The 27,028-nt window shown below is 41.4% G+C and overlaps 1 protein-coding gene across 2 annotated transcripts in view; it reads left to right on the top strand.

The window, feature by feature from the left end:
* LOC310728396 (A-type potassium channel modulatory protein DPP6-like) overlaps positions 1–27,028 on the top strand; it is a 225,791-nt gene that overhangs the window by 13,980 nt on the left and 184,783 nt on the right. The window contains exon 3 of one of the 2 annotated variants that reach the window (XM_083545760.1): positions 23,149–23,592. The exons of the other annotated variant lie outside the window; for it this stretch is intronic. Within the exon in view, the coding sequence (XP_083401886.1) occupies positions 23,539–23,592 (54 nt within the window). The 5' untranslated portion in view covers positions 23,149–23,538. The remainder of the gene's footprint in view (positions 1–23,148; positions 23,593–27,028) is intronic. 2 annotated transcript variants of the gene reach the window in all.

Raw genomic sequence — 27,028 nt, 5'->3', positions numbered from 1 at the left:
GGTGTGACCATGCCTTCCTGCTTCTACAAAAACTGGGACGTCCTCAGAAATTGTGTGTTTCTGCAGAAAAACTTTGACCAAACCCTCCTGCTTTCTTAGAAACTTACCACACACTCCTGGTGTCACTCCTTTGACCACAACCACTAATTGGTGGTTTACCCTGATTTCTGATTCCTGGGTGTAAATAAATCTTCTCTGGTAAATAAATAACTCCACATGAGAGAATTCCCTTAAAAACAATGCCTTTGGCATCCCTCGGGATCCGTTTATGATAAACACCTCTCACTAGGAATCTGTATAAAGTGCCTTTGAGCTGATGGTTAAAATCTTAAATACAGCAGCACGACATGATACCGAAGTTTACCTGAGAGAAGCTGAGGAAAGTTTCAGCTTCCACTAGAAATAACACAAAACATGACCACACTGTTTTTCAGTCAGAGAAAGGCTGCAGACTCCAGGGGATTGCTACCTTTTATCAACAATGTTCTGCAGCATCTCTGTATGTTTCTTAGGCAAATTATTGAAAACAGCTCTTCAGAATGGTGAGAAGATTGCATCATCTTGTTGACAATGAAATAAAGGATCTCTGACTTGGCTCAGAAAGAGCAGCTGATGCCCGGAGGTTTAGCTTTTTTTTTTTTTTTTACAATATAAGTAGTGTGTGTAAAGGTCTGTGTGTAAACTAGAGGTGTGAGACAGGTCTGAGTGTAGACAGGATGAGGTGTGAGACTGGTCTGAGTGTAAACTAGAGGAGGTTTGAGAGGACTGAGTGTAGACAGGATGAGATGTGAGACAGGTCTAAGTGTAGATTTGTGGATGTGTGAGACAGGTCTGAGTGTAGACAGGATGAGGTGTGAGACAGGTCTGAGTGTAGACAAGAGGAAGTGTCAGACAGTTCTGAGTGTAGACAGGATGAGGTGTAAGGCAGGTCTGAGTTTAGACTGGAGGAGGTGTGAGACAGGTCTGAGTGTAGACAGGAGGAGGCGTAAATCAGGTCTAAGTGTAGACAGGATGAGGTGTGAGACAGGTCTGAGTGTAGATTTGAAGAGGTTTGAGAGGTCTGAGTGTAGACTAAAGGAGGTGTGAGACAGGTCTAAGTGTAGTCTAAGAGAGGTGTGAGACAGGTCTGAGTGTAGACAGGAGGAGGTGTGAGACAGGTCTAAGTGTAGTCTAAGAGAGGTGTGAGACAGGTCTGAGTGTAGACAGGAGGAGGTGTGAGACAGGTCTGAGTGTAGTCTAAGGGAGGTGTGAGACAGGTCTGAGTGTAGAGTGTGTATTTGAATGTTGCTGTATTGTATATGAATGGTTTTAATGATCAGCTGCAGCTTGGCCATCACACTGTGTATTACACTAAGAACTGTACACTAGGAACTGTGCCAGTTATTGAATGCTTTCTCATTATTCTTTAAATCTAAAGCCACTATTATCTCATAATATCTCCCAGCGGAGTCGTGGCTGTGTGCTGGGACGTGTCAGTGAAGTACCTTTATTAAAATCGTTACCCGATTTCTGATTGATACATTTGCATGATGTTGTTCTTCATTAGCCGGACACGTGAGGAGGAGGTCGAGACCGGAGTGCTTCATTGAGCAAACACTTTGAGTGGACGCTGGAGAAACTGAGTTTCTGTGATCAATAAGCCGAGCCCAAACTGCCTCTCGGGATTGAATTTGATCTGGGGCTGGCTTTATGAAAGTCCCGGTCTTACTGCTGCAAGGTCTCCTAAATAGCATTTACAGGTTCTCTGGACTGCACTAATGTCATAAATCAGCCTGTGAGTCAGGAAATAAGATTTAATCTGAAATGAAAGCTAATGTTCATGTGGGGAAAGTTCCCTGTATTCAGAGGTGGGCTTTGTACATTTACACCTACGTTTAAGCCATTTGCCAGACACCCTTATTCAGACTTACATTTACCGTATTTTCCGGACTATAAGCCGCTACTTTTTCCCCACTCTTTGAACCCCGCGGCTTAAACAACGAAGCGGCTAATTTATGTATTTTTCCTGGGTTTTTCCCGGTTTCACAGCTTCAAGACAAAAAACTGAACCCCATAACATTAGACCAATGAAATTGCCGAACGGGTTCAGGTGAACCAATGAAACTTTATATTAAATCAGATGCGCTCCCACTGAATCGGGCTGCACCACATCATAAATATGGATGATGTTCCTCTGACGTTTGACCTGCCGCTCACTCGGACTGTCTACAGGAAATGTGAATCATTTGTCACGCTGAAAACAACCGGGCATGAAAACACACTTCACCTGTGTTCTGAGCTGCACGGCATCGGGAGAAAATATTCACCGATGGTGATTTTAAACGCACGACGATGCCAAAAGATAAACTCCTGAGAGAAGTAGTTGTGAAACGAAGGAGGAAGACGGTGAACAATGACTTTCATGGTCGGCTACTGTTTAGATACAAGCCGTTGTAACGCGTTGAGTCTGGGTGAAGGGAGAGCTCGCAAACTCCAGTTGCAACAGAAATCATATAAGCACAGACAGGTTTCCAAAACTCGTGCTTTTTTCTTTTTCTTGGCAACAGCGTTACAGGTTAGTCAAAGAAACTTAGAAATAAGCATCAGAAAATAATAAGGACATATTCCTTGGTCTTGCACACATGCAGTAATACTGAAAAAATGCGGCGGCAGGCTATTCCCAAAATGCCGCTATGCTTTTAAAGGAGCCACAACATATTTCACCCGTTACACTGTGTAACAGACACTGTCTTTCATTAGAGCCTGTGTAAAGTTTACTAGTTTCAGTGTAGACAGGTGCGGCTTATTTATGTTCAAATTAAAAATCTTTGTCAAATTCAGTGGGTGCGGCTTATATATGGGTGCGATTAATAGTCCGGAAATTACGGTATCTCGTTCATACAAATAAACAGATATGGGGTCATTTGCCTTGCTTAGGGGCCCAGAAGTGGCAACTTGGTGTGCATGGAATTTGAACTCATGACCTTTAGATCTAAAACCCAATTGAGATCGAAATTGCACCTGGGTAGCTCAGAGCTCTGAGGAAGCAAGATCTTTCTTAAATAGCTGCATCTGGGTATCAGAAATCCTTTTCCTGTACCAAGTCCCCATGGAGTGTCCAGTGTCCAGTCTGGCCAGAGACAGTGTTGCACTCAGAGCAATGCAATGCATGCTGCAATTTAGAGCACTGAGTGTCATTGTTTTCGTAATGCCCCCATCCAGACTCATTGGTTCTGATTCACAGGTATATCCACATCCATGTTTCAATAGGGGAGGTGGTAGCTCAATTCAATTCAATTCAATTTAATTATTTTGTATAGTGCACAGATAATGCAATGATAAAAAATGAGTGAGCCGGTGGTGACTGTGGCAATGAAAAACTCCCCAAGATGGTATAAAGAAAAAACCTTGAGAGAAGCCAGACTAAAAAGGGAACCCATCATCATCAGGGTGGCACCGGTTGGCAGCTTAATGGTTAAGGCATTGGACTCTGGGTCAGAAGGGCACAAGTTTCAAGTTGCTTGAAAATCAAAATTCCAGCACCTTAAGCTTCACCTCCACCACCCACTGGTGGGTCCTTAAGCAAGGTCCTTAACCCCCAACTGCTCAGTCATAAGTCGCTATGGATGAAAGCATCTGCCAAATGCTGCAAATGTTCATGTGTATTAATATCCTTTCGTGTTGTTGGAAGAACTTAATTTTGCTTTATGTTTTGCTTGTTTTTAAACTCACATTGTTGAGGAGGTTGTGGCTGCTCAACAGCTACTAATTAGAAGGTTAAACCCGACCCAGACAATATTGGATTCTTGAGTCCTTTATTCTTTACCATGCACTCTGAACCTATGTTGAAATGTGTGCAGAAATCATTTTTGTTCCATGTTTACATTTTGTTCCCGATACATTCCATGTTTTATGTCTTTGTTCCAGTTTTTATGATTTTTTTAAGCAATCAAACCTTTTTACCCTAGACTTCCATCCACCTCCTCATTCGCATTACATGACAACCATAATCCAGCCTGACACTCAAAGCCTCAACCCCTGAGCTACCACTTATTTTTAATATTGCGCTGTGGTAGGTTTGCAAAACAATAAATGAATCCCCACGACGGCAAATCGAGGTCAGAAAAGTGTATTGTGTGTGGAAGCCATTTGGATAGTTTGTTGTACAAACCTATGCTGGTGTTTGTGTTGCTATTTTTAATCATTTAATCCATAAAAATCCATCCCTCCACATCTCCAGTGTGGATGTCAAAGATGGATTTAAAATGTGTGCTTCAGTAAATCATGCAGTTGCATACAGATATGTAAAGTGACCCACTTTTCTTTTACACCTCTGGAAATGTACAAATCTTTTTTTTTCCACGTTTCCCCATAAAAACCCAGTTTATATTAGAAAAGCTTTAGTGCAACAGCTTTATGGGACATTCCTGTGGGGTTTTAATGGCCGCCGGTTGCCGTGTCACACACCAGCACTTTCCCATCATGTCGCCTGACAGGCATTATTGAGTCCTCGTAATCTGTGCTGGAGAATTCGTGCGTGATATTATTCCACCTCCTGCTATGTGCTAATGGTGATTAGCTCCGCTCGTGTAATATCACTGGATGTCAGAGAGAGAGAGGGATGGAGAGAGGGACAGGGTGAAGGTGTAATTAGTTGGAATATTCTATCCCTTTTTTGTGTTGAAGGTGGAGTAACACCGACATGTCCCCAGTTTTATTTACCTCAAAGTGAATGTGTCATGTGAGAGGAGGTAAACATCGAGAACGTGGAGAGAAATACAGTGCGATCAAGGTGTCAAAATATACATCACTCAGACGTGAGCAACTGTGGGTGTCCATCGAGAAGATCTGGAGCCAAGAAGGTTTATACACTGTGCCTGGGGTTGTGTGTGTAGACTGGCGTGTAATCAGTTGGAATGTTGATTGAGAATGCTGGGTTAAGTGTGTGTGTGTGTGTGTGTGTGTGTGTGTGTGTGTGTGTGTGTGTGTGTGTGTGTGTGTGTGTGTGTCAGGGTGGCCATGATTAAAGGCAGAGTTAAATGTAAAATGGAGTCTGAATTAGTCAGTGACCTGAATAATTGCAGTTTTATTACTAGATATAACAGACAGACAGACAGACAGACAGACAGACAGACAGACAGACAGACAGACAGACAGACAAATGGACAGACAGCAGGAATGATAGATAGATAGATAGATAGATAGATAGATAGATAGATAGATAGATAGATAGATAGACAGACAGACAGACAGACAGACAGACAGACAGACAGACAGACAGACAGACAGACAGACAGACAGACCCTCGCAGTTATTAGATGTATTGTCCGAATGAGGCCGTGTTTTCTTGATGCTTAGCGACAGTGTTGTGTGTGTGCCCATATCGACTGCACGTATTTGCTAATTCCTCACACTGTCACAGTGTACAGTCCACACTTCCACTTCCTGTTTCATCTCGCTGTGTTGAGCTGCCGTGGCGTGTTTACCTCGCGCAGTGTGCGTAATGACACTCGCTCGCACCAAAACTAGCGTGAAGCCTTGATTACTTTACACTCAAACGCAGGAAATGAATGGGAAGAAATGAAGATAGTTTTCTCTGTGAGCACACACTCAGGGTTAAAGAGGTACACGTGTTTGTGTGTGTGTGTGTGTGTGTGTGTGTGTGTGTGTGTGTGTGTGTGTGTGTGTACATTGAGGAAGCTAATACACTGATTTCTCAGCACCAGTGAGACAGTGATGTATGGTCCACTTTGGGAAACCATGCCACACTCGTACAAAGGAGCAGTGAAGTTGGGAAATAAAAGTATGATATGGTATAGAGAGCTTCCTGTTTAACACGATTGCATAACCTATGTGTGGATCCGGGGTACGTCTGGGTACAACTGTCTACTGCATCTGCATACTGATCAGATGAATCCTGCCCTCTACTGGCTCGTTACATGCATGCAGATTTTATAATCACCTACAGACATAATACAAACATTTCTACAAAAACTATTTAAGGAACACATACACTATATGACTGATCTATCTATCTATCTATCTATCTATCTATCTATCTATCTATCTATCTATCTGTCTGTCTGTCTGTCTGTCTGTCTGTCTGTCTGTCTGTCTGTCTGTCTGTCTGTCTGTCTGTCAGATTGTCTGTCTGTCTGTCTGTCTGTCTGTCTGTCTGTCTGTCTGTCTGTCAATTTATTGGTCTGTTTCTCCATCCATCCATCCATCCATCCATCCATCCATCCATCCATCCATCCATCCATCCAGACAGACATCCTGTCTGTCTGTCTGTTGATCTTTGTGTCTGTTTGTCCATTCTTACATCCATCCAGTTGTCTGTTCATTCATTCATCCGTCCGTCTGCCTACCTGTCTGTCTAGCCATCTTTCTCTAATCCAAGATTGTGTATCCTTTTTGCAATGCTGATCTCGATCAGTTTCTTTACCTGTTTTCTTGATTCCAGGCCATCCTACATTTTTCTATTTGTTCATCATCTAAATAGTTGCTTGTTTGCTGAATCTTAGCTCATCTGCCTCAAATCCGTATCAGCCTGCATTCGAAACCGCATTCATTACATGACACATAGACCTCATAGAATGTAATAGATTATAGACATTTCACACGCCTGCTTACCTGAATGGATTTTCCTCAGCCTTCTCAGGAAGTAGAGGTGCTGCTGGACTTTATTGGGGATCGAGTTGGTGTTAAATGACCAGGTGAAGTTCTCCGCCAGATGACTATCTCCAGTGAGGATCCATCAATGATCAGTGGAGAATGTGCTCTTCTAAAGTCAACAACCATTTCTTTAGTTTTGTCATTGTTCAGAGACAGGTTCAGAGACAGGTTGTTGGCTCTACACCATCTGTTAGCTGAATAGTCTTTATTTGTCACATAAACATTATTTTAATTATCACATAAACATTATAGCACAGTAAAAGTCTTTTCCACTCTACCACTGAATGAACATCAATGAAGACACCATATAATTATAATGTAAGAAAAAGGCATTATGAAGAAATATTTGTGATTTGTTTTGTCTCTTTTCATAAAACCTATTCGCAAACATTTCACATCTGCACCAGAGAGCCGCTGAGGACGAGTTTAAAGAAATCTGAGAATAAGTTAGTGATATTATTCTGCATTTGGACTGCGGTGTATTAATGGATGCAGGTATCGTGTGTGTGTGTGTGTGTGCGTGTGTGTGTGTGTGCGTGTGTGTGCGTGTGTGCGTGTGTGTGTGTGTGCGTGTGTGTGTGCGTGCGTGCTGATACTATGAATGTATTGCACTCAGAGATGTCCCTTTAAGCTCCACATCGGTGTCTCGCTGTTTGTGGCTCAAGTGTCTTCATACAGCTTGTCAATCTAAACATCACTTCTGAACATTGCAGCTCTTGTGTTTTCATATAATATTCAAAACAAGATCAGTAATCCTTCATGTGTTTTTTCCAGCCAACTTAAGAGATACAGACAGATGACCTGACAGACAGACAGACAGACAGACAGACAGACAGACAGACAGACAGACAGACAGACAGACAGACAAACAGATGACCAGACAGACAGACAGACAGACAGACAGACAGACAAATGACCTGACAGACAGACAGACAGACAGACAGACAGACAGACAGACAGACAGGCAAACAGGCAAACAGATGACCTGACAGACAGATGACCTGACAGACAGGCAGACAGACAGACAGACAAACAGATGACATGACAGACAGACAGACAGACAGACAGACAGACAGACAGACAGACAGACAGATGACCTGACAGACAGACAGACAGACAGACAGACAGACAGACAGACAGACAGACACAGACAGACAAACAGATGCCCTGACAGACAGACAGACAGACACACAGACACACAGACAGACAGACAGACAGACAGACAGATAGACAGACAGACAGACAAACAGATGACCTGACAGACAGACAGACAGACAGACAGACAGACAGACAGACAGACAGACAGACAAACAGATGCCCTGACAGACAGACAGACAGACAGACACACAGACACACAGACAGACAGACAGACAGACAGACAGACAGACAGACAGACAGACACAGACAGACAAACAGATGCCCTGACAGACAGACAGACAGACAGACAGACAGACAGACAGACAGACAGACACATAGACACACAGACAGACAGACAGACAGACAGACAGACAGATAGATAGAGAGAGAGACAGACAAGTCAACCAGATGTCTTGTTCAGTATGGATTCTGAGTTAAAATTTTCATATTAAAAAGTTTAATATTTACACAGTAAAAGCGCCTTATATTCAGAATCAGCTTTATAAAACAATAAATAAACCCTAAAATGATGATATGTGAATGGGAAAATTGTGAGGAATAAATCCAGTTTTACATTAATCTATCTTACTGCATGAAGTCCTGGCTATAATGATCCCATTAATCACTGGTTTAATTAAACAAACTCCACACTCATTCCTCAGCAGCACCATGTATCACACTTCATCCAGCACAAGCTTTTACTGTACACCTTATTTACTATATAGGGCTAAAAGTATTGGGACACCTGACTTCAATAACACTGGAGGATCGTTGTTTCATTTCACTGTGTACTGCGTCAGCTATATATGGTTGAAATGATAATAAAATCTTCTTGATTTGACTTGACTGTGGCTGAATGTGCACAGATCTCCAAATATAATCCAACATCTAGAGGTACTTCTTTCCAGATGAGTGGAGGTTGTTGTACCGTAACAGCAAAATAAGGACTAAATGTGGAATGGTATGTTCAAATCCCATCCTAAAATGGGATGGAAGGATAAATGGAGCAGTGGTAGGGGATGGAGAGATGAGTGGAGAAGTGGTAAAGAAGAGAGGGATGAGTGGAGGAGTGGCAGAAAACGAAAAGATGAGTGGAGCAGGGGTGGAGGATAAAGGGGAACAGTGGAGCAGTGGTGGAGGATGGAGGGATAAGTGGAGCAGTGGTAGAGAATGAAGGGATGAGTGGAGCAGTGGTAGAGGATGGAGGGATCAGTGGAGCAGTGGTAGAGGATGGAGGGATGAGTGGAGCAGTGGTAGAAGATGAAGGATCAGTGGAGCAGTGGTAGAGGATGAAGGGATGAGTGGAGCAGTGGAAGTGGATGGAGGGATGAGTGGAGCAGTGGTAGAGGACAGAGGGATGAGTGGAGAAGTGATGGAGGATAGAGGGATGAGTGGAGCAGTGGAAGAGGATAAAGGGACGAGTGGAGAAGTGGTAAAGGACAGAGGGACGAGTGGAGATGTGATGGAGGATAGAGGGGTGAATGGAGAAGTGGTGGAGGACAGAGGGATGAGTGGAGAAGTGATGAAGGATAGAGGGATGAGTGGAGATGTGATGGAGGATAGAGGGATGAGTGGAGAAGTGATGGAGGATAGAGGGATGAGTGGAGATATGATGGAGGATAAAGGGATGAGTGGAGATGTGATGGAGGATAGAGGGATGAGTGGAGATGTGATGGAGGATAGAGGGATGAGTGGAGATGTGATGGAGGATAGAGGGATGAGTGGAGATGTGAAGGCCGATAGAGGGATGAGTGGAGATGTGATGAATGATAAAGGGATGAGTGGAGATGTGATGGAGGATAGAGGGATGAGTGGAGATGTGAAGGCCGATAGAGGGATGAGTGGAGCAGCTGATTGCAGTGCAGCGTTGTGGTGGAATGCAGATGATACTCATCTTCCTTTAACTGCACTGGAGTTTTTTATTGACCTGCTCTGTATCAGTGTTGTGGAAGTGGCGTGGAGACGCACTGAGCATGCTCAGAAGGAGTCAGAGGTCAGCGCTGCTCACGCTATGGATCGGGTCGATGTCACGCCTGAACGCCGCTCGTGTGAACAGGAAACCGGCCCGTACCTCCAGCTAACACACACCATGGGGACCTTCTCCAGGGGGTTTATCGGGGATGGAAGCGTGTTCTCTTCCTATTCGCAATCAATGTTTAACTGAGCACTAACACACACACACACACACACACACACACACACACACACACACACACACAGCTTCATTAGCGCCAATCCAGATGGTTCTATCGATCATACTAACTTTATTGTCTGTGGTAATTAGTAAGTAATAAACAGTGTGTGTGTGTGTGTGTGTGTGTGTGTGTGTGTGTGTGTGTGTGTGTGTGTGTGTGTGTGTGTGTGTGTGTTTGTTGAGGGGGGGTGGTGGTGGGGATGCTGTAACAGTAGAATATCTATCATTTATAAACAAAAATTATTGAATTGTGTGCATGTATTTATATACAGCTATAGATAAATAGATTGATTTTTTTTATTTATTGTATTAATTAATGAATTTATTTATTTGTTTATTGATTTTTTTAATCATGTTTCTAATTAGGTATTTTTTTTTATGAAATTTTTTAAATCTATGTCTAATTAAATCTTATTACATTTTATTCCTGAAAAAGTCAAATTAAATCAAATAGTCATTATTTATATACATTTTAATTGGACAGAAATAACATGGTGCCATGATTTGATTCTTTTTTTAAAAATTTTTTTTTTTATAAAGATAATATAATTTGACACATATTTTTAATAAAATGTGAGATATGACCGACCAGATTGTACAGCTGGGACATTTGGACATGTCTTCTTCCTGATTTGATTTTATATATATATATATATAAAACATGTGATTGAATTATACATTTAATAATATAATCTTTAATTTAATTGTCAGAGCTGGAATTTATTAGACCCACATTAAAAAAAGGCCTGATTGCAAACATGCTTTATTTTTACATATTTATTTATTTATTTATTTATTTATTTATTTATTTATTTATTCATTCATTTATTTATTTATTATTATTATTATTTTTTTTTTTTGGTGACTAAATTTTTTAAATAAAATGTCAGGATATGATTTAATTAGAAATAGATATATAAATAAATTTTTTTTCAATTTAATATTTTGAGTAAACATGCTTATATATATATATATATATAAATATGACTGAATGTTTAGATCAGATAGACATTTGTAATATGAACTCAGCACATGATTTGATAAGACATGCTTTGAATTCTCTTCTGAAAGGTGAAGATCCGAGTTGATGGCACCCCCCTGTCCCTGACCACGTTGCCGGATGTTGCGTGGCGTTAATATCGTGTAAAAGACTGAATTGTGAGAAAACTGTAAGAATTTCCGAAACGAAATGTTTAAACGAAACAGATTTGTGTTGTTTGTATTCATTTGTTTAAAATGATCCCCTGCTCTGAGCTCTGCCCTTCTGACAGATAATATTTACCACCATGACACCCGTCGTTAAACTTTTTAAATTATTTAGAGACCTTTGCAGAGAGCTCGGTGTGTGTGAGTGTGTGTGTGTGTGTGTGTGTGTGTGTGAGTGTGTGTGAGTGTGTGTGTGAAGCAGGCGTTCATTAGCATTCGCTCCGCAGCGCTCGGCAGATTACCCAGAGATTATTGATGGCTCGGTTGCAGCCTCAGAACTGAGCTTGAAGATACGCTCTGAGCTGTGTTTCTAATATAAAACACACTCTGCTTTCACTCTAATCCCTCAAACCGATGAGCCTGAAGCCTGAAACTGCTAATGACAGGGGTAGAAGCCCCTTACACCCCGCTGCTCTGGAGGAACATCTGAGCTTTACTCACAGTGGGGGGACAGGGGACCGGGGGTTTGGAGTGCTTAGCGTTTTGTTTGTGTGTGTGTGTGTGTGTGTGTGTGTGTGTGTGTGTGTGTGTGTGTGTGTGTGTAATAAGCTCATGTGCTCTCTTCCCATCGTATGGAATATACACAGAGACATTACAATAAGTGGTGTTTCATTCTGCACATTTCTCCTTTCTATTTTCCAGATTGGTCTCGAGCGCTTCATTGATGTGAACATCTCATTTACAGTATTGGCAGACCACAACCTCATCCTGAGCTCAGATACTGAACTGTACATTTCCTCATGTTGTTTAACTGATACCTCATTCTGATCTCTAACGTTCCACTGTGCTCATTATTGTATATTCACCATGTGATCTCTGTATAGTTTCCTGATGGTCACTGGATATTTTCACCTCATTTCTCTTTACAATGAAACGGTGTGTACACTATATACACACACACACACACACACACACACACACACACACACACACACACACACACACACACTGATATCTACAGTGAGCTTCTCTCTATTCACCGCCTCATACATAACAATAATAAAAGTGCCACATGTAGGGCACAAAATGTGTACAACTTTATATGTACAGTAGATTAGATACAGTATGTGCCACAGAATCCAACATGCAGACTGATACATCGACTGACAGATGTGTGTATTATTGTGTGTGTATTAGTGTGTGTGTGTGTGTGTGTGTGTGTGTGTGTGTGTGTGTGTGTGTGTGTATTAGTGTGTGTGTGTGTGTTTGTGTATGTGTGTTTATCTATAAGTCTGTGTTTATTAGTGTGGGTATATATGTGTGTATATAATTGTGTGGGTATAAGTGTGTGTATTTATGTCTGTATTAGTGTGTGTGTTAGTGTGGGTATAAGTGTGTGTTTGAGTGTGTTGGTATAAGTGTGTGTGTGTATTTGTGGGTATTAGTATGTGGGTATATGTCTGTGTATATTAGTGTGGTGGTATAAGTGTGTGCCTTAGTGTGTGCGTAAGTGTGTGTATTAGTGTGTTGGTATATGTGTGTGTTTTAGTGTGTGTATTAGTGTGTATATTAGTGTGTTGGTATAAGTGTGTGTTTTAGTGTGTGTATTAGTGTGTGTATTAGTGTGTTGGTATAAGTGTGTGTATTAGTGTGTGTATTAGTGTGTTGGTATAAGTGTGTGTATTTGTATCTGTATTAGTGTGTGTATTAGTGTGTGTTTTAGTGTGTTGGTATAAGTGTGTGTATTAGTATCTGTATTAGTGTGAGTATTAGTGTGGGTATAAGTGTGTGTATTAGTGTGTGTATTAGTGTGAGTATAAGTGTGTGTTTGAGTGTGTTGGTATAAGTGTGTGTGTGTATTTGTGGGTATTAGTATGTGGGTATATGTCTGTGTATATTAGTGTGTTGGTATAAGTGTGTGTTTTAGTGTGTTGGTATAAGTGTGTGTATTAGTGTGTATATTAGTGTGTTGGTATATGTGTGTGTTTTAGTGTGTGTATTAGTGTGTATATTAGTGTGTTGGTATAAGTGTGTGTTTTAGTGTGTTGGTATAAGTGTGTGTATTAGTGTGTATATTAGTGTGTTGGTATATGTGTGTGTTTTAGTGTGTGTATTAGTGTGTATATTAGTGTGTTGGTATAAGTGTGTGTTTTAGTGTGTGTATTAGTGTGTGCATAAGTGTGTTGGTATAAGTGTGTGTTTTAGTGTGTTGGTATAAGTGTGTGTATTAGTGTGTATATTAGTGTGTTGGTATATGTGTGTGTTTTAGTGTGTGTATTAGTGTGTGTATTAGTGTGTGCATAAGTGTGTGTATTAGTGTGTTGGTATATGTGTGTGTATTAGTGTGTATATTAGTGTGTTGGTATAAGTGTGTGTTTTAGTGTGTGTGTTGGTATATGTGTGTGTTTTAGTGTGTGTATTTGTGGGTATTAGTATGTGGGTATAAGTCTTTGTTTTAGTCTGTTGGTATAAGTGTGTGTTTTAGTGTGTGTATTAGTGTGCTGGTATAAGTGTGTGTATATTTGTGGGTATTAGTATGTGGGTATAAGTCTGTGTATATTAGTGTGTTGGTATAAGTGTGTGTTTTAGTGTGTGTATTAGTGTGCTGGTATAAGTGTGTGTATATTTGTGGGTATTAGTATGTGGGTATAAGTCTTTGTTTTAGTCTGTTGGTATAAGTGTGTGTTTTAGTGTGTGTATTAGTGTGCTGGTATAAGTGTGTGTATATTTGTGGGTATTAGTATGTGGGTATAAGTCTTTGTTTTAGTCTGTTGGTATAAGTGTGTGTTTTAGTGTGTGTATTAGTGTGCACACAGTGTGTGGGTATAAGTGTAGGTATTTGTGTGTATAAGTGTGTGTATTAGTGTGCTGGTGTAAATGTGTGTGTATTAATGTGTGTATTAGTTTGGGTATAAGTGTGTGGGTATAAGTGTGTGTGTGTGTGTGTGTGTGTGTGTGTGTGTGTGTGTGTGTGTGTATTAGTGTGCTGGTATAAGTGTGTGTGTATTAGTGTGTGCATTGGTGTGTATTAGTGTGGGTATAAGTGTGTGTGAATTAGTGTGTTTATTAGTTTAATTATTTGTGTGTATTAGTGTGGGTATAAGTGTGTGTATTAGTGTGCTGGTATATGTGTGTATAAGTGTGTTTATTAGTGTGTGTATTAGTGTGTGTATTAGTGTGTTTATTAGTGTAGTTATTAGTGTGTGTATTAGTGTGTTTATTAGTGTAGTTATTAGTGTGTGTATTAGTGTGTTTATTAGTTTAATTATTTGTGTGTATTAGTGTGGGTATAAGTGTGTGTATTAGTGTGCTGGTATATGTGTGTATAAGTGTGTTTATTAGTGTGTGTATTAGTGTGTGTATTAGTGTGTTTATTAGTGTAGTTATTAGTGTGTGTATTAGTGTGTTTATTAGTGCGGATACAAGTGTGTGTATTAGTGTGTTTATTAGTGTAGTTATTAGTGTGTGTATTAGTGTGCTGGTATAAGTGTGTGTGTGTATAAGTGTGTGTGTTATTGTGTGGGTATAAGTGAGTGTGTGTGTGTGTGTGTGTGTGTGTGTGTGTGTGTGTGTGTGTGTGTGTGTGTTATAGTGTGTTTATTGGTGAAGGTAATAGTGTCTCTATTAGTGTGTGTGCGTTAGTGTGTGCGTTATCGTATGCATTAGCATGTGCGTTAGACCGAAAACTGAATGAACTTTCAGATCGCTGCAGTGTCTCCACCTCAATCCCGTGAGTGTGTATCTGTGCTGCATCTTCTGAATGCGAGCGTCACTCAGGAGCAGAAGGCACCGATTCTGAGCTCCGTCTCTCTCCTGCATCATGTGATGAAGATGGTTCTGATTCAGAGCTTCAGAAGTGAACATTATCACTACAGATGACGCACGTGCCGCTTATATAACCGCGGTGTTGTTTTTTTCCTTTCGTCCCGATTTCATCATCACTTGCCTCTTTGTGTGATAATGAGGTATTAATAAGGAGTGGTGAGCATGTGGAAAGCCTCTGATTAATGCACTTCTGCATGCTATTCATCCTCAGTGCTATTCATTAACTAACACAATTATTAGCTCTATTGCTGAAGGGAATGGAACTCAGGGTTACCTGGCCGGCCCGGGCCTCGCTTCCCATGGAAATGTTTTTATTTTATTAGCTTGCAAAAAAAAAATAATGGAGTAAGACTATTAGTGTTAACATGAAGAAAAGACCCTAGATGGATGAAAAACACTGAATAGTCCTGATAGAGGTCATTGCTAATCTGAATCTGCTGGACCTTTACTGGCATTGAGACAAAGAAGTATAATTAAAACACTTTCAGGTTAGCTTGAGTCCCTGCCTGCTCTATATTCCTTTTTTCAGGATAGTATTCAAAACAGTGGACATTTAATAACTGAATTGTTCATATCAGAGTTTAGACATTAGATGGTGAAGAGAGTTTCTGTTTTTCTGAACGTAAAGCAGGAAATTGAAGGGATGATGATAAATGTCATCAGTGCCTATGCTCCACAAGTGGGTTGTGAGATGGAGGAGAAGAACAAATTCTGGAGTGAATTAGATGAAGTGGTAGATGGTGTATGTAGGAATGAAAGATTGGTGATTGGGGCAGATTTAAATGGCCGTGTAGGTGAAGGGAACAGAGGTGATGAGGAGGTGATGGTAGGTATGGTTTTAAGGAGAGGAATGTGGAAGGGCAGATGGTGGTAGAATTTGCTAAAAGTATGGAAATGGCAGTGGTAAACACTTATTTTAAGAAGAAGGAGGATCATAGGGTGACGTATAAGAGTGGAGGAAGCTGCACACAGGTGGACTATGTTCTATGTAGGAGATGCAACCTTAAGGAGATTGGCAACTGTAAAGTGTTGGCAGGGGACAGTGTAGCTAGACAGCATCAGATGGTGGTCTGTAGGGTGATTGGGCAACTACTGAAGAAGTGATGAGGGAGACAGCTAGAAAGGTACTTGGTGTGACATCTGGAAATAGAAAGAGATACAAAGAGATATCATGGTGGAATGAGGAAGTGCAAGAGAGCATATGGAGAAAGAGGTTGTAGAAAAAGGATTGAGATGGACAGAGAGATGAGAAAAGTAGGCAGTACCGATTTACAGAAAGCTGCTGGACCGGACCTGGCAGAGATCTCTCAGGACATACAGTACAGTAGGCAGTACAGATTTTTGTCCTTTGAAAATAATTCAACTTACAGCCGATACTGTATAGTGAGTACACCCTAAGTGATAAGAGCTGTACATCAAGTAATAGTTAAACAGTTAAAATTTGGTGCTTTGAGTCCAATACTCTCATACTGACCATTGGATGTTCAACATGGACCTCATGTTAAAGAGTCTCTGAGAATTTGAGAATAAAAATTGTTGCTATCCACAAAGATGCCGAGGCTGTAAGAAGATCAGTGACACCCTGAAACTGAGTTACAGTACAGTACAGTGGTCAGGGTCATACAGATATTTTCCAAGACGGGTTCCACTTGGAACAGACCTCGCAAGGGTCCATCAAAGAAGTTGAGTCCTCATACTGTGCGTCAGGTGCAGAAGCTGCTTCAAAAAACAAACGCATGAGTGCTGCAGCATTCCTTTATAGTTTGCAATAGCAAACGGTTTGTGTGTCAGTGCTCAGACCGTATGCCACATGCTGCAACAAGTCGGTTTGCATGCCGTCATCCAAGAAGGAGCCTCTTCTGAAGCTGTCTCACAAGAAAACCTGCAAACATTTTGCTGAAGAGAACCTGTCCAAGAGCAAGAACTTGTTTGGCTCCGATAGTGTCCTGCATGTGTGGTGAATAAGGAACACCAAGAAAATTGCGTCTTGCCTACAGTCAAACATGGTGGTGGAAGCATCACGGTCTGGGGCTGCATGAGTGCTGTTGGTACTGGAAAGCTGCAGTTCACAGAGGAAAACTTGAAAAGTAGAACACGATGCCGTCCCTTCAGAAACTGGGCCCAACGGCAGTTTTCCACCATAATAACGACCCCAAACACACTGCCAAGGTGACAACTGGTTTGCTGAAGGTGATGAAGTGGCCAAATATATATCCAGACCTAAACTTTATTTAGCACCTGTGGGGCCTCCTCAAGTGGAAGGTGAAGAACTGCCATGTGTCTAACATCCAGCAGCTACATGATATCATTATTGAGGATTGGATGAGGATCCCAGCAACAACCTGTGCAGCTCAGGTGAATTCTATACCCAGGAGGATTAAGGCAGTGCTGGATAACGATGCTGCTCACACATAATATTGACACTTAAGACACAGTTTTGACATGTTCACTGAGGGTGTACTCATTTTTGTTGCCAGTTATTTTGACAATAATGGCTGTATGTTGTCATTATTATGACATTTTATATGCCCAGGTGCTTGTTCAGTCTCTTGTCATTTCAAGACTGGACTACTGCAGCTCTCTGCTGGCAGGTCTTCCCCGGAACGCTATTCATCCACTGCAAATTATCCAAAACGCAGCTGCACTGCTTGTGTTTAATCTGCCTAAGTTCTCCCACACCACCCCACTGCTGCTCCTTCACTGGCTTCCAGTAGCTGCGCGTATCAGATTCAAAACACTGATGTTTGCCTACATGGCAAAAAATGGACCAGCGCCATCTTACCTCAGAGACCTCATCACACCTCACACTGCACCATGCTGTCTGAGATCCTCCAGCACTGCCCCACTGGTACCACCTTCTCTCAGAATGAGAGGTAAGTACACTTCAAGGCTCTTCTCTGTTCTGGCACAGAGGTGGTGAAATAAACTTTCCCTAGATGTCTGTACTGCGGAGTCCATGCCTATCTTCAAGCGATGGGTGAAGACCTACCTCTAACTTACACTTTCCAAGTTTGCTTTGTAGAATTCAAGAGTTATAGCTATATTACGTTTGTAATCTTGCGTACCAGTGTAGATTTATTCATTGCTAGAGACTTAAAGCACTTTTGTACGTAGCATTGGATAAGGGCATCTGCTAAATGCCCCAAATGTAAATGCAAATGATATAGTGGTCCTGGACAAGGAAGGGGTATAGGGTCTTGCCCAAGGACTCCACATCGGCACTTTGCCCAACCTTCTGATCAGTAACGCATGATTGGGTTGGAACCCTGACTGCAGCCCAGGCCTCCTCATCTGTTGAGTCCTTCCTGTACTTCCACTCTTCTGAGAGAAGATGTTCCACTTTATTTTGTGGAGAATTGTGTTCATTCAGCAACAAGGCTTGTGTTAATAAAGTCAGGTACTGATCGAGTTGATGAGCCTGGGGGTGCAGTCAGCGTTCGCATTCATCCCGATAGGGTTGGAGCTCTATAAGGAGATCTTCCACCATGAATTAAAGGGAAAATTTTCATGCTAACTGAATCCGAAGACCTTCGGTACAATTGTAGGTTTCCAGATTTGGAAAACAGTCCAATGTTCTGGTCCAGTCGGCAGTAAATTACAGAGGAGGACATTTATATAAGGCTTTAACAGATCTCAGGAGTGTAATATACACTCTGTGGTGAAGGATGTTTCAATCTTAGGAACAGCTGGGTTATTACTGTTGAACAAAACCCTCAACTTTTAGCTGTATAGATCTGTGTTTTGAATCAGATGTGTGTGTGTGTGTGTGTGTGTGTGTGTGTGTGTGTGTGTGTGTGTGTGTGTGTGTGTGTGTGTGTGCGCTTCATTTGGATTAGTTTAAGACCTGGAGGACCCTGGTAAATTTCAGAAATCTGTGAGTTTCTGGATCTAAAACGCTCAGTAATAGTGTTAAATCAGATGAATCTGTGGGAGCAGAGCTCGGGGGATTTTTCCGATTCAGTTTGGTGTCTTCAGACGTCTTGGGCTTCATCAGTGAGGCTAATTGTCAGAGAGAAAAGAAAGGGGAAAAAAAGATTATTGAGGACTGGAGGACATTTGCTCATAATGAAGTCGCTGATGAAATGTCAGAGCGACACACTATAGACGCGGACGCTAGCGCTGAGCGTGACGCTTGTTATGAAAGTCTGAGTCTCGTATCTCAGAGGAATCTGCCTTCCGCAGTGCGTCCTTTCTCACGCCTTCCCGTGCACAGTGTTAAATAAAATGAGTAACCACGTTACGCCTCGCAGCCGCGTTGTTCTTTTACTGCTGATGCTGAATAAAGACTGGGGGTCCAAACCTCAGGGATTCATTCCCTCTTCAATAACGCTGCCAGGTATCGATTGGGCACATTTGATTAATACAATATTCATGTTCTTTGAGCAGGCATTTATATATTTTTTTCCTCCCGATGGTTAGTCAGAGAGCCAGCAGCTTCCTATTTAACATTTCCCCTTCCTGATTTTGGAATTCAGGCCACATTGGTTGGAAATTAGTGGAACAGATTTGTACAACGAGATTAGCATGGTTTCCACAAATGAGGCAGAATGATCAGAGAGGTGGAGCAAGAGTAATGTGGCAAGTTCTTTCAGCTGTTATTAAAGTGAGTTTCGTTTCGTTCATACGCTGGCATTTACAGACAAGTCATTTTGAATTGTGTCTAACACGTAGTGAAGGGATGCATCTATACTGAGATGCTTCCATACAAATACCTCGGACAAGAAATCGGAACCCCAGCCGACTCCTCGGAAATGCTAAGAAATGGTTTTATCCCAGAAAATTTAAAGAATTTGTCAAAAAAGTATTGGGACTCCTGACTTCTCCACTGTTAACTCAAAATTAGAGGCATACAATGGTATAGAATCTGTTAAGATGTGCAGTAAAACCCAAAGCCAGCTCCATGAAGATCTACTTCCAATGGGTTAGAGTGGAAGAGTTCCTGTTTTAAAGCTCCAACCCTTTTAGGATGTACTAGAATGCTGACTGCACTCCAGGCCTTCTCACCTCACTTAGATCAGTACTTAACCTGGTGGCTGAATGAGCACAAATCTCCACAAAATCTGGTGAAACATCTTCCCAGAAGAGTGGAGGTTATTAGAAGAGCAAATTGGGACTGCATGTGGAAAGAGAAGTTCAGAACAAAGCATACTTCTTATGGTCGTGTGATTACAAACTTTTGTTAATATACTGTATGTGTGCTACTCCTTTACATTGCTGGTTATATTAGCTTTTAGAAGGGAAGGAAATGCACCCATGTTCATCATGCATGAAGAAAAAATTCTCCAAATTGGTTCTGAAGCAGGTGAAGTTCTGGTTAGTAGGAGCCACCTGTTCTCTACAGGACTGTTTGGAGCACATCACACTGACTGGCTGAGGTTCAAGAAGGCTGCAAGTGATGGTAATACGCAGCAGCTACACTGATTACATTACTTTCTTCATGATTATTCCTTTAAACTCCAACCAGAAGTTGTGGATACCCGCAGAGGTGTGTGCACTGCTGAGACCCAAAATGTTCTCGCTCATCAGAGAGAGAGAGAGAATCTACAGAAACTGACTGAATCAAACAACAGAAAGCTGCTGGACCGGACCTGGCAGAGATTTCTAAGGACATGCTGCAAAGCTAGCGAATGTTCTCACTGATATCCTTAGTACCTCTCTGAGCAGCATTTCTATGGCAGGCCTCAACAACTACTGTTCCATCACACCCACAGCCATCATCATAAAGTGCTGGATCCTGGACCTCAAGACTGGGAGAACTTAGTCAGTCTGGACTGGGAACAGCATCTCCAACACCACCACCACACTGAGAACTGGGGCCAACCAATTCTGTGTCTACTGACTTACAACTGTGCAGCAAGGCACAAATTATCAAGTTTGGTGGGTCTCTTGAGGTCCATAGCTGCTTAAATGTATGAGATAAATGTAAGTCACTTTGGATCAGGGCATCTGCCAAATGCCATAAATGCCTTGAATGACTGGGGGGTACACGTGACTAACATGTTCTATCGATGGAACTGAGGTAGAGCGAGTCTCCAGCTTTAAGTTCCTGGGAGTTCACATCTCTGAGGATCTGTCCTGGCAGCAGAACACTTCAGCTCTGGTTAAAAAAGCACAACAATGCCTGTACTCCTTGAGAAGTCTCAAGAAATCTCATCTGTCCCCGGGGATTTTAACGAGCTTCTACCGTTGCATCATTAAAAGCATCCTGACCAACTCCATCACTGTATGGTACGGAGGCTCTACTGTGAGTGAACGAAAAGCCATGCAAAGGCTGGTCAAACCCGCCCAACGCATCACTGGCACCCAACTACCTGCCATTGAACACCTTCACCACAGCAGATGTCTGCGCAGAGCTCACAACATTATCAAGGACTCTTCACATCCCAGTCATAAACTGTTTAACCTCCTTCCATCACGAAGGAGATACAGGAACTTGCGCACCAGAACCAGCAGGTTCAGGGACAGCTTTTTTCCATCCACCTTCACACTACTGAACTCTACACTACACCGCTAATCACTACAAAACAAACACAAAACAAAACACTGTATATAACCTCTGTACTATACATGTACATATTACTATATCATTACTGTACATTCTGCCCAACATTTCTTTCATTTGTGTAAATAACCTGTGTGTATATATATTACCATTTATATATATTTATATATAGTAGACTGTTTATTCGACTTGCTAATTACTCTTCAATGCCATAGCCTTAAGAACCATTCCTGTACTTCCTAATGATGTCCACACATCTCTGCTCTGGTACTGCCTTAAATGTATTCACTGTACATATGCTTCATATTTTTATATATATATATATATAAACTGGTTATTTAGCTGCTAATTCTAAAATGCCATAATTTAACCTTCACTTCTGCACATTACTCTTTAATGCCATAGCCTCAGAACCATTTCTGTACTCTAAATTCATGTCCACACATCTCTGCACTGTTACTGACTTTATATTTATTCACTTTAAATATGTTTTCATATATACCACTTGCTGTAAATATGCCATATATGTATCTGCACTTTTGCACGACTGCTACATTTTGCACTTCTGGTAGATGCCAAACTGCATTTCATTGCTGTGTTCCTGTACTATGCAATGACAATAAAGTTCTATCTATCTATCTATCTATCTATCTATCTATCTATCTATCTATCTATCTATCTATCTATCTATCTATCTATCTATCTATCTATCTATCTATCTATCTATCTATCTATCTATCTATCTATCTATCTATCTATCTATCTAAATGCCAAACACACCAGGACCTTTTATGAGTACAAATGACTTTATTTTAAGTACTTTCGAAACGATCGAGTACTTCTGAGTGTAATTTTAGAGTTTTGAGGAGCGATGTGAAACAGAGCTCATGACACCAATCACAATGACGGCTGGAGGTGTAACGAGGGACAAAGCCTGTCAGCGAGTTTACTATTGGTTCGATCTGTAAAGCAGATCGGCTGTAAATTCCTGTATAATGTGTGTCACCATTATTCCTTCAAATTGACTCAAAGATTTGCAGGTGATTTTGGGAAGAACGGAGCTCGGAATAGTATCCGCTTTATTTTCGGAGAACCAAGAACCTCTCATACAAAACAAGTTCCTCCTGTACCTGTGCGTTTTGGCCTCCCGCTGGAGGGATCGCTCACGTTTTCCATCGGATCTCTGCGGTCTTTCCAGTCTTCACCTTCCCACGGTGTTGAAGTGCTTTCTCGTTCTTCTCGTTAGCTTGTGCCAGGGGCAAGAATCAGAAGAGAACTTCAGGAAAGGATAAACGTTTCCCGGCTTCATTTCTGGAGATTGTTTGAATTGCTTTGATGGCGGATTTGCATTTAAGATATATGTATTGGAGAAAGAATTTGCTATGTGTGGTGCTGGTACAGGGAAAAAGGCTCCATGACTGGGAGTATTGAGTAATTGATTATTTTGCTACAACGTCATTTTTCTAACGCTATAATGATCCACGTACCAATGAGTTTAGTGTTGTGTCGAAGAAACAAAGCTGCAGTTCAGAATCCAGAATCCCAGCAGGTATGAAAGTTACAGAGAAAGTCCAGTAAAGGTACAACACATTGCTGTGCCTGTTGTTGTTTTTTTGGGTGTTTTTTTTTTTTTGGAGGACAGCTGTTTATTTATTTATTTATTTATTTCTCGGTGTGTTCTGGGCGGTAGCTCCTCCACTCCGTCATCGGCAGGACGATCATGCAGCGGGACTGCACACCTTCTGCTCCGTCGGCTCCATGCTGCTGTTGCTTGCAGGGGAATCACTTGACAGGATAACAGACATGGAGAGAGTGTGTGTGCGTGTGTATGTGCGTGTGTGTGTGTGCGTGTGTGTGTATTTGTGTGCTGGCGGCGGAGCTTCCTGTCACTCGTTCTTTGTGCGAAATAACGGATTTGGGAAACGCGTTGTGATTTAAACATCAGAGAGCGAAAGAGAGAGAGAGAGAGAGAGAGAGAGAGAGAGAGAGAGAGAGAGAGAAAGACGTGGAGGAAAGAGAAGCTGAGAGGAAGCGTGTGGAAGAGGAGAGAGGGAGGAGAGACGGCGGGACAGATCCAGACATGATGAAAGAGAAGAGTTTAATAGAGACTGCTAAAATGCAGGGCAACGTTATGGTGAGTGACATCATAGACTCATCGCTATGTCTTCGGATTACTAACTCATCACTAACCCATCACATTAGTAAACCATCACTAACCCAGCCATAACCCATCGCATTACTAACTCATCACTAACCCATTACATTAGTAAACCATCACTAACCCAGCCATAACCCATCGCATTACTATCTCATCACTAACCCATCACATTAGTAACCCATCACATTAGTAACCCATAACTAACTAATCACTAACCCATCACATTGGTAACCCATAACTAACTTATTACTAACCCATGACATTAGTAACCCATAACTAACTTATCACTAACCCATCACATTAGTAACTCATCACTAACTCATCACTAAACCATCACATTAGTAACCCATCACTAACTTATCACTAACCCAGTCATAACCCATCGCACTACTAACTCATCACTAACCCATCACATTTGTAACCCACAACTAACTCATCACTAACCCATCCATAACTCATCACATTACTAATCAATTACTGACCCATAGCATTACTAACTTATCAGTAACTCATCGCTAACCCAGCCATAACCAATCGCATTACTAACCAATCACCAACCCGTAACATAACTAACTCATCACTAACCCACCCATAACCCATTAAAATACTAACCAATTGCCAACCCATAACATAACTTATTTATCACTAACTCATTACTAACCCATCATTACCCCATCCCTATACCATCACATCATTAACAATGCATTACTTACTGACAAACCCATTACTGACTTATCATTAACATATCAAAACATCAGCAATGGTCCAGCACAATTTCATCACTAACTCATCACTAATTAATCACATCACTAACCTATCATCAGCACATCGCAAAATCATCACCAGTTCATTATAACTAACAAACTTTACACTTATCTATCACCAACTCAGCACTAACCATCACGAATCAATCACCAACTCACAGCTAACTTATCACATCACTCACTTATTACTAACCAATCACCATCTAATCATTAACGTATTACTAATCAATCACTACTCAACCACCAACTGAATCATCACTAACCATTAATCAATCACCAACTCATCACTAAATCATTAGTAATCTATCACTAATCAATCACTCACTTATTACTAACCAATTACCAACTAATTTATCACTAACGATCACTAATCAATCACAAACCCGTCACTAACTCATTACTAATCAACCAATAATTCACTAACCATCACTAATCAATCACCAACTTATTACTAACTCATTCGTAATCAATCACTAACTGATTACTAACCCATCAATAACCAATCACCAAATAGTCTCTAACTCATTATTAACCAATCACTAATCAATCACCATTTCATCAATGACCCATCAATAACCCACTCACTTACACAACTGCTAGTTAATGTCTTTTTTTACTGGCTTTAATTACATTTTGAATAAGGTGTTTATTTATTTATTTTATTATAATTTTTTATAGGTTTGCCTTTTACACACCACACAAACTTACACACTTAAACTTATTACACAAACCTGATTGATTGGTTGATTGGTTGTTGAATTGATTAATTGATTTATGTATATGTTTATATGTCTGTTTGTTCCAAGGATGGCAATAACTCCTCACTGTGTGTGTGTGTGTGTGTGTGTGTGTGTGTGTGTGTGTGTGTGTGTGTGTTTAGAAACCTGTAGAGTTTAACCGAATGGCTGTAATCAACCAATAATAACCTGTTATTGATTTTACTGTATTAATTGATTGATATTGATTTAATCATCAGTAACAAAACAAGTTTTTTTTCCTGAAGCTAGAAGGTTCTGGACGTTGTGCTCAGTTAGTTAAATAGTTTGTATAATCAATCTATACTATGTGTGTGTGTTTGTGTGTGTGTGTGTGTGTGTGTGTGTGTGTGTGGTAACAGCTTGAGTTACCGTATACCGTATGCTCGTCCAGTTTGCAGCCAATCAAATGCTCTAGAAACCACTTAAGCCACACCTCTTTGAACAAAGTGGGTGGGGCAAATCACTACATGGAGCACCGCATATGTGTTATTCATTCATGTTCGTATCTTGGTTTTATATCTTTGTGAAGACCGACTGTCCCCACAAGGACATAATTTCTGACATTGTGTCTGGTGTGTGTGAGTAAAACAAAAAAAGAATGGATTTCTGGATCCATGAGGGCAGAAGGTTAGATGTGTAGGTGCATATGTTAGATATGTAGCTGCAGCAGAGCATTAAATATCAGTGGTAATAATTCAAGGTCCTCGCTAGCATCATAAAACACACCCAATGTGTGCTCCCGTTTATCAAACACATTGTTCATCTGGATTCCTGTTTTAGAAGGTCCTGTCACAAAAATGCATTGTTTCCTTGTGCCCCATGCTGATGAACTGCTACCTGACCGCCTGGCTCTTTACCCAGCATGAGTGTTCCCAGGCTATTTTAATCCAGATGATTAAGCTAACATTATCTTGACTTTTCAGATAAAAAAACAGTGGACTGGAGCGAGTGATCCAGCAGATCAAACAGGTTTTTCAGATCTCGCACATGTCGGTGTTCTTGCTTTCTGAGGGAAGGTGTGACCTTTGATTTGACTGGTTTACAGCGCCGGAAAGGCATCATTAAATATTTACCTTCCTGAAAGGGTAGAAAGGGGTTGGGTTGTTTTGGGTGGTGGGTGTGAAAAGTGTGTGTGTGTAGGGGGGGGGGGGTGTCCTTATCCCAATCCTAATTATCCATGATGGCTGCATGGCAGTAGATCGCAGCGGCCGCTCCAAATCCAAGAACATTATCTTAAGCCCCAATCAGAAACAGTGGATAACTGAAGAGGTGCATGTGCTCCTAAAGACCCAAAACTCTGCATTCAAGGCAGGTGACAAGGCGGAACTAAGAACAGCGATGTCCAAACTGTCCAGGGCCATCAGATAGGCAAAGCGTGCAGATGCCCAGAGTATCCACAATCACAGACAGCGCCAACACACGTGTTTCAAGACAATGACCATCGTCCCAATGCCGAAGAAACCATCGGTGTCCTGCCTCGATGACTACTGTCCCATGGTGCTCACTCCTATCATCATTAGGTGCTTCGAGAGGCTCTCCATGAGGCACATAAACACCCTGCTGATCTACACTGGATCCACTGCAGTTTGCATACCGCCTGAACCCCTCCACCGATGATGCCATCTTCACCACACTCCACCTGGCCCTCACTCACCTGGAGAACAACGATTTATACGTAGGAAAACTGTTCATAGACTTCAGTTCAGCATTCAAAACTATCATTATTTAGAACCTGAATGGGAAGCGGAGCCTGTTGGGCCTGAACATTTCCCTCTGTAACTGGATGCTGGTCTTTTTGACTGAAAGACCTTAGGCAGTCTCGGTCGCAAACAACATCTCCAACACCATCACACTAAGCACTGGTGCCCCTCAAGGCTGTGTGCTTAGTCC

Source organism: Silurus aristotelis, assembly GCF_946808225.1.
Source record: "Silurus aristotelis genome assembly, chromosome: 1".
NCBI classification, from domain to species: Eukaryota; Metazoa; Chordata; class Actinopteri; order Siluriformes; family Siluridae; genus Silurus; species Silurus aristotelis.
Note: the sequence above shows the minus strand (reverse complement) of the source record. Positions and strands in the feature narration are given on the sequence as shown.